Source organism: Salvelinus fontinalis, chromosome 5, assembly GCF_029448725.1.
Source record: "Salvelinus fontinalis isolate EN_2023a chromosome 5, ASM2944872v1, whole genome shotgun sequence".
NCBI classification, from domain to species: domain Eukaryota; kingdom Metazoa; phylum Chordata; class Actinopteri; order Salmoniformes; family Salmonidae; genus Salvelinus; species Salvelinus fontinalis.
In genome coordinates, this window is record NC_074669.1 from 41,160,974 (window position 1) to 41,168,701 (window position 7,728).

At 43.9% G+C, this 7,728-nt stretch overlaps 1 protein-coding gene across 1 annotated transcript in view; it reads right to left on the reverse strand.

Annotated features, from left to right (window-relative positions):
- The window catches only part of LOC129856090 (uncharacterized), an 87,558-nt gene extending 80,075 nt beyond the window's left edge, over nucleotides 1-7,483 (reverse strand). The window contains exons 1-8 of the mRNA XM_055924210.1: nucleotides 7,351-7,483; nucleotides 5,119-5,223; nucleotides 4,901-4,967; nucleotides 4,537-4,690; nucleotides 4,218-4,254; nucleotides 3,778-4,088; nucleotides 367-3,367; nucleotides 99-180 (exon numbers count right to left, since the gene is read on the reverse strand). Coding sequence (XP_055780185.1) covers nucleotides 99-180; nucleotides 367-3,367; nucleotides 3,778-4,088; nucleotides 4,218-4,254; nucleotides 4,537-4,690; nucleotides 4,901-4,967; nucleotides 5,119-5,172 — 3,706 coding nt within the window. The 5' untranslated portion in view covers nucleotides 5,173-5,223; nucleotides 7,351-7,483. The remainder of the gene's footprint in view (nucleotides 1-98; nucleotides 181-366; nucleotides 3,368-3,777; nucleotides 4,089-4,217; nucleotides 4,255-4,536; nucleotides 4,691-4,900; nucleotides 4,968-5,118; nucleotides 5,224-7,350) is intronic.
- Nucleotides 7,484-7,728: the final 245 nt, after the last annotated feature.

Below are 7,728 nucleotides of genomic sequence, written 5' to 3' on the forward strand. Positions count from 1 at the left end.
AAAAATAACAGTGCTATGAGTTTGTAGGCATACTCTATGTTTCTAACACAAACCTAAACAAAACTACAAGCTATAGCAGAGCTCTAAAACATCCTTACCTATGCAATGTCCATCAGTAGAGGGAATCTCAGTCTGTTCCTGGACTGAATGGCAGTCATTTTTGTTTCCTCTCTTGGAACGCTAACAGGAGAAAGGTAAAGAAAATGGTACAGAGAATAAATAAATAAATGGAACACTTCTGAATCCAAGGCAACAATTTAGTGATGAATAAAACATATTTATCGCATGTATTTGTCTGATCATAGCCACATCAATAACATCAGCACCTAACTGGAACAACAAAAAAATGCTAACTCCCTGCTATACCTTGAAGTTGATCCTGAGTTTGGTCATTGAAAAGCAAAGGAAGCTCCTTCTTGCTTTCTGCTCAGCCCCCCTCTCTGTCTCAGCCTGGTCTGATGGGTTTGTTGCAGCAGAAGCTGGTCTTGACGCCTCCTTGCATCCCTGTACCAGCTGCTGGGTCAAGGACTTTACCAGGACTCTGTCAAATGTAGGGTCCTGGGAGGAAATAGCTGCTTGCAGGGTGTTATAAGAGCCAAACTCCTCCATGAGGTTTTTATGTACACCTCTGAACACCCTGTGGATGTGCAGGTTCTGGGAATATGCCTGTGTCCTGGAGAATCTGGATGCAGCACAGAACTCAGACAGGACTTGTCTGGTGAGTTGCTGAGATGTTTCTGTCATGTCTGCTGCCTGTTGGGAGGGTCCATCTAGGGCTGAGGGTCTGATCTTCGATAGCAACCGTATCACCAGTATGGTGACCAAACACATGACATCATCTTTGCTGGAGTCCATCAAGTACTGCAGTAGGAATGCAGTGGCACTGCTGATTTCCAGGGTGATTAAGAGCTCCCTCAGATGGCCAGAGCTGCTGGGGATGCACACCTCCTTCTTTTCAATGTTAATCCCATCTCCCTTTGTTACCAAAGAGGTTCCCTTGCTGGTGAAAGACGGAGTGGATGATCGAAAAGAGGCTTTAGCACTCGGTGGTCGGCTGCTGTCAGTCATTGGCCTGTTACGATGCAGGGGTTTATCTGTGTGTGCCATCATCTTTGTCTTTAGGTCACTTGTGGAAATCTCTGGCATTTTAGAGTCCCTGATGTCGATGCAGGAGCTCCTGACTATGGGGCAGGTCAGATCAAAAGGCACTTCATCAGGGATGGGAGTGCCAGGGAGGTTGATCTCTAACTCACACTCTGACCTAGGACCCTTTGAAGAGCTGGACAAGGAACTACGACCCTTTAAAGAAGTGGACAAAGATGAACAGGTTCTAGGGATGTCTTGGCAGACTTCTTCACTGTCATCCTCACTTTTCTCAACCTCCTTCAGCATAGTTCCTACCATATCGTTGATCTGAAGGAGCTCCCTGGAATCCTTCATTCGCCCTAAGTTTGAGATTTCACTCTGGATAGCAACCAGGATTTCCCCAAGGGTCTCTTTGGAAGAAGCATTTTCTGTCCTTTCGGATCCGGATGGCTTCAGCCCTGTGAAGAAATCCTTAAGTGTGTTCTTCATACTGACGCAGATGGTCTTAGCTGTTGACCAAAGCTTCTCCTCTGATATTTTAACACTCAATTCAGTGTCATCCAGTTGGGAGCCCCCGTGGGAGCACTGCGAAACTTTCCCACTTCTTTCCAGTAGCACAGTGCCAGTGGACTCATTTTTCTGGAAAATAGTCACCATTCCTTTGACAAAGGTTTCCACTAATGTAGAGGCTGTATTTTGAGAAGACATGGAGGCAATCTCTGATGGCGAGCTAGATGATAAGCCAGCCTGCGGACTTTTCTGAAGACCAGTATGGCTGATCTGTGTGATAAAGGACTGACTGGATCTCATCAGCACTTTACTCACTGCCTCTTCTGCCTGAGTCTGAAAGTCATTGCTGGAGAGCTTCTTAATGCTCTGAATCAGACTAGTAGAGGACTGTGTGATTCTGACACTCTCTTCTGAGCTCAGTTGAGAACATTGAGTACTCACACTCAAGTCTTCATTGGGTGAGGATGACTGGGAAATACTATAGTCATCAAGCTCTGATAGGACACCATCAACCAACCAACAAGCCTCTAGGGACTCATTAGATGAACTGACAACGTCCAAGGATTTACTCTCCACTTTTGATAACTCTGACTTGTAGATGGAAAAAACACTGCTAAGAACTTCTTGAGTACTGGTATCCAGATTGGAGAGACAGAGAGCTGATATTGTTTGGCTCTCACTGGGAACTCTACTAAGTTTGGTGCTGGGTAACTGGACCTCAACAGTTGAAACAGTTGCCTTTTCCAGGGTGTCTGAATACTCCTGAAGAGAAGCATCCTTAGCCACACCTTCTTCTCGAGCGGATAGAGTTAAAAGGTCCCTCAGCTTTGCTCGTATAAGGCCGTAGAGTGTGCGGGCTGGAGAGAAGGTTATCTTCTGTGAAGAACCTGTTTTGTGGTCATTTACAGGAACTGGCCAATCAACTGCTTCACATGTGCCTTCAAATGATGCTATCGTCTCCATGCCTCCCACAAATGCCTTAACAATCACTGTGGCAGTGGAGGTTACAGATGTCAGGGCTGTAGAGCTGGTATTCAGGGGTGCTTCAGTAAGGCTAGGAGCAGCACTAGAAGCCCGTGAGGAAGGAGCCATGCCAGAAGAGCTGCTGACTTTCCTTGTAAGGATGGTGCTCACCGCCTTGAGGGCTTTAGACTGAAAGTCGGGGCTAGAGAGGGTCTGAAGCTTTCTGGCCACCACACTGGTAGAGGATCCTGTCTCTTTGAGAAAGTGAGTGGTTTCTTCTTTCCCAGATGGACACTCAACATCAAGGTCACATTGAAGATTGGTCAGAAATTTAGACCCCAAGATTGTCATCTTCTTGGCCAGATCCAAGAGGATGTTGAAGTCCTGTGCCATTTTGTCCATTGTGCCGACAATGGCATCCAGCACATCATCGGTCACAGGGTCCATGAGGGGCTCGATAAACCCTACCCACTCTGGCTCAGACGTTTTGCTCTGTAGCTCGGCCAGGATCTGCACCGAGGCTACCCGAATGACCTCCTTGCCTGTTGCTATGTCCTGACTGTGCATAGGGGGGAAACTCCCCGAGCTGGCCTGAATGGCCACTGAGAGGCCAGAGTTAAGCTGGTGTACTACCTCCCCCACGATAGCACAGCTCAACTCGGAGGAGCTGGAGGAGGTGGGGTTGGAGTGACCCTCAACCAGGGATATCAGGAGGCTCTCTTCCGTTACCCCAAAAAGAGCCTTCAGAGGCTCCTCCATGAGGGGAGCCTCTCTAGTTGCAGGCAAGCTCTGCAATGAGGTCTGGGACCTTGAAGATAAACACACAATCACCACTTATGCCATGCAAATGTGACCAACTGGTATCTTATCTGGGTCATTAGTGAGCCTGAAAACCAAATTAGAGCAATGATGGTTTACTTCTCATACCATCGTAGTTCTAGAAGCCTAAAGCCAACGGACACAATTTTTTGCCTGATTTTTATGTTTATACGACATCAGAATATGACTAATTCTGAAAGGCATGTACCTGATCTATTTATTCATAGATTACTTTATGGCTTACCCAGTTAAAAATTACTTCACCTGGACCCACTCCCTCAGGGGCAACATTTCTGTCCAGAACTTAAAATTACAAGGTATGAATTCCAAGTTAATAATTTATGATAAGTATGGGTCAGGTCTTGAAATTATTAAGTTCAAATATTGCTGTGAACATACCTCTTAGGCGACCAGCATGATGATGAGGTTCTGCGAGTGGATTTTTGGCGGCACCCTGCACTGCCATTCCTCCTCCTCTCCTTAGTCCAGTAGTTCATCTCACTGATCAGCAGCCTTTTCTCTCTCTCATCCAGACTGCCTAAGGAATCCTCAGACCCTGTCAGAGAGCACTGGGATTCTGGGGAGGTTGCCCCACTCCTCAGGTTCACCCCCATGATACGAGCTAACGCTGGTAGGAGAATGCGGAGGGCTGTCTGGGTCACGACCTTAACAATCTTCAGACACAGCATGGAGAGCTGCTCGAATGTCAGCTATGACCAACAAACAGAGTAATGTTTTTGCCAATCAACCAATTCCATGACACCATTCCCTATATATATATATATATATGTATATATAGTGCACAACTTTTGACCAGAACCTTATGTGGAGAGACTTACGTTATTTTTCATGCCATGCTGAATCACTCTCCATTGGCTAGAGAAAAGAAAAGAAAGGAAACATATTTTAGCTGCACACTGGTGTTGAGTTAGTGGAGTCACTAGATAGCCATGTTAGGGATAATAAAAGTGTATTTAATTAAGCTATTAGCATGTACATGAGTCATTTTGTTCTTGATTTACAGCAAGAGTTATGGGTGGTTACAGTGATGTTAGGGTTAGGTGTAGTGTTTAAAATCCCATTTGTGGTTAGAAGGTGCACTATGACTATAAATTGAGATAAGTTGTATGTGAGGTTGGAAAAAGAAATGGAACTTGCTCATCAGTTAGACTCCTCAGGAAAGAGAGGAGGATTGGGGCACAGCATGTCCCAATCTTGAGAGAAGGCATTAGAGTCCTCTGAGCCTCCTTCTCCAGCTGCTCAATGATAGATCCCCTTTCCCGGAAACCACACCCGGGTGTCTGAGAAGACTCTGGGAAATCGCAAAGAGAAATCTAAAGTTGAATCTTAACTTTATTCCTAATTTCCTTCACCTTTAGTGATTTGATTGCACTGGACAGGTAAAAGCACATCTCTCTGAAGGCCTCCACTATATTGCTTTCACCTATATAGATACTATCTTCTCAGATCAGTGCTGATGAATTTGAACACAACCTGCACCCAACATTAAGTAATCTCGGACCTGCACCAATGCTGCTGTCCTCCTCCACGGAAGTCTTCTTGGCACGGCCACTGGACTTACGTTTAGCCTACATGACAACAGATTATAGGTCTCATAGCAGATCTAAGGTCAGTGTAGTGTCTCCTAATGCTTTAAGGTTAGGATTTAGTGATAGTAAACTAATCCTAGATCTGTGCCAAAGTAGGCAGAGGATGTGTAAAGGACAGCATATTTCTTACCTTGCCTCCTGTCCTGTTCTTGTTGGTCTCATGTGTCTCTGTTTCCTCCTTCATATTCTCCACAACTTTATTTTGGTCATCCGGATGATCCTCCCAATTCACGTTCTGGTGGATAAATGAGAGGTCAATATCAGTTCAAGGTTGTGACTTTATGAAACAAATGATTCTCTCCTATTTCAAACAAAACGGCAATAGTGGTCAGATTTCAGTCCATGGATTAAACCAGTGAGACCTATTGCTGTGGTAGTGACCTACTATATTGTTAGTAATTTCTCCTCTAAACTCAAAATAGGCTAAATGAACCATACCTTGCTGTCGTCTGACATGATGTGTAGCTTATTGTTGTAGGCTGTTTAGAGGTAATACTAATACTTCCTTTGAAAAGACGTCAGTGAACCATCGGCAGACAACTGAAGTGAATATGAACGTCCTTGAATTATGCCAAAGCATTGTTGAATACTCGATTCCGATTGGCTGAAGCCAGGGCATTCTTCAAAGATGTCATACACACATGATGTCACAATTAGGCCTAAGTCTAATGTCTATATGAATTGACAATGCCATTAGAAAACAGATCATAGCTTGTCAAAGTTCTGCCAAACGAAAATATTTGTAAGTGCACGTTGTTGCATTTAATGTATGGTTTATCAAGCATCCTCATTCATCACCATGCACAAACACGTAACTCGCTGCAATCCATTAGCTACAATTCTGAGGTTGCAAAGCTGCAAAACTAGGACATGCAATAAATTATAACCACTTGCACTTACAATAATTTAAAATCAATGACGTTCTAGGGGGCTTTAACTATTTCAGCACTATTGTCCGCTGCATAGTGCTGACACGTTTCAAGGCGTCAGGGGACCGTGCCATGGTGCTGAAATGTTTTGAGTCTGGGCAGCACCTGAGACCGCGGCATGGTGCTGAAATGGAGCAGGGCTCAGTTCTATGGGTATCTCATGCTGATTTTCCTGCTAGCCTATGTATAACGATACTATAATTACATTATTTTCATCCATCCGTCAACACAAATGGCATGTCAACGTTTCCCAAATAATAATGCAATGAAGCCAAGCCGAGACGAAGCACCACTGTATCATCTAAAACCTTCAGAGAGATCCCTTAAAACTGCAGTATAAATTCTCCACAGCTGTTATGGTAGCTAGGTAATTTAGCAAGACATGGACGAATCCAACACATAGCGTTTCTACTGAGGTGACTGACTGTCATGTTGCTAGTTCTAATGACGCTATTAAAACAAGAATAGTTATTTGTAATTGCTCTGGGAGCTAGTCATTGCAGAGCCCAGCTACACATCCTGCTTGCTGGGCTCATTATGGACAGCCAATGAGCAGTTCAGGTAAAAAAGTCATCCAGATCTGATCCCTAAAGCATACATGCTACTAGGACACTGTAGCAACCTGCCGGCCTGCACAATCCTCCATGGCACTAATGCTATAAGCGCAGTATGGTATGCTAACATCCCACAACAATTACCTAATTGAATTACTTACCTAAACTTCCAATCATACTTATTTTCTAATATCAACCACGGTTTCTGCACTTAAGGCAGACTTGGTATTAGAACAAGATGGAATTAGGAAAACTCTAAAGCTCGTTAAACGTAAGCTAAAATTAACCTTACCTGGCTGTCGTCAGCCATTATGTGTAGCCCGTTAATTAAGGGTCTGCGCCTCTAATACTGTAGCTGTTCTGATAGGCTACTGTAGCTGCTCTGTAACTGTTAAACTAGTCTAATCTAATCTATCCGTTGAAAACCCGTCAGTGAACGGTCCTCAAACACAATGAACTGATGTCAATATGGAAATTAACCTTCACATAAAGATATCAAATACATGACGTCAGATATGCCTAGAGGTTTTGTTGACTTAATCAGAATGGATGGAGGCCAAGATGGCGTCGCTGTGACTTCAAAGCAATATTGTGGGTTAGGTGGTTAACAGTCAAATATTGGCTATTAATATTGAAAGAAACTAACTATAACTTTTTTTATGGACATGGGATAAGTTTAGAGTTCGTTTTTGTCAAGTTGAATGGGAAGAACACGACAGAAAGACAAAAGTAGACGAAATATCCAAGTCTCACAGAAGACGGCTGACATGCTAGCTATCCACAACGAGAACCAGAGCAGCATGGATACACAAGAAGCCGCGAACTCAAGCAAGAGAAAGAACAAAACTGACCAGGATGAAATCCTTGCAACCTCTTTACCTCAGACCCCAAGTAAAAATCCACCGGTGAAAAAAGTAAAAGAAAACATTTCCATGTCGGAACTTTTCTCTGCAATCCAGTCCCTGTCTACTAAACAAGACGCCACGCTCTCCAACGTGTCCCTCATAGAGCGGGCTACAGAAGAAACATCAAAGAAGATCGATCATTTGTCAGAAACTGTCAATCAACTACACAAATTTGTGAGCTAGAAGAAGGATAAGATAACGTTCCTAGAGAATGAGTGGAAGAAAATGCAATCCAAAAATAATGAGCTGTGTGAGAATGTAGCTGAACTTCAAACGTACTCTCGCAGGTGGAATCTGAAAATCCAAGGTGTAAAATAGGTAGAGGGAGAGGATATTAGAGAAGTAGTCATTA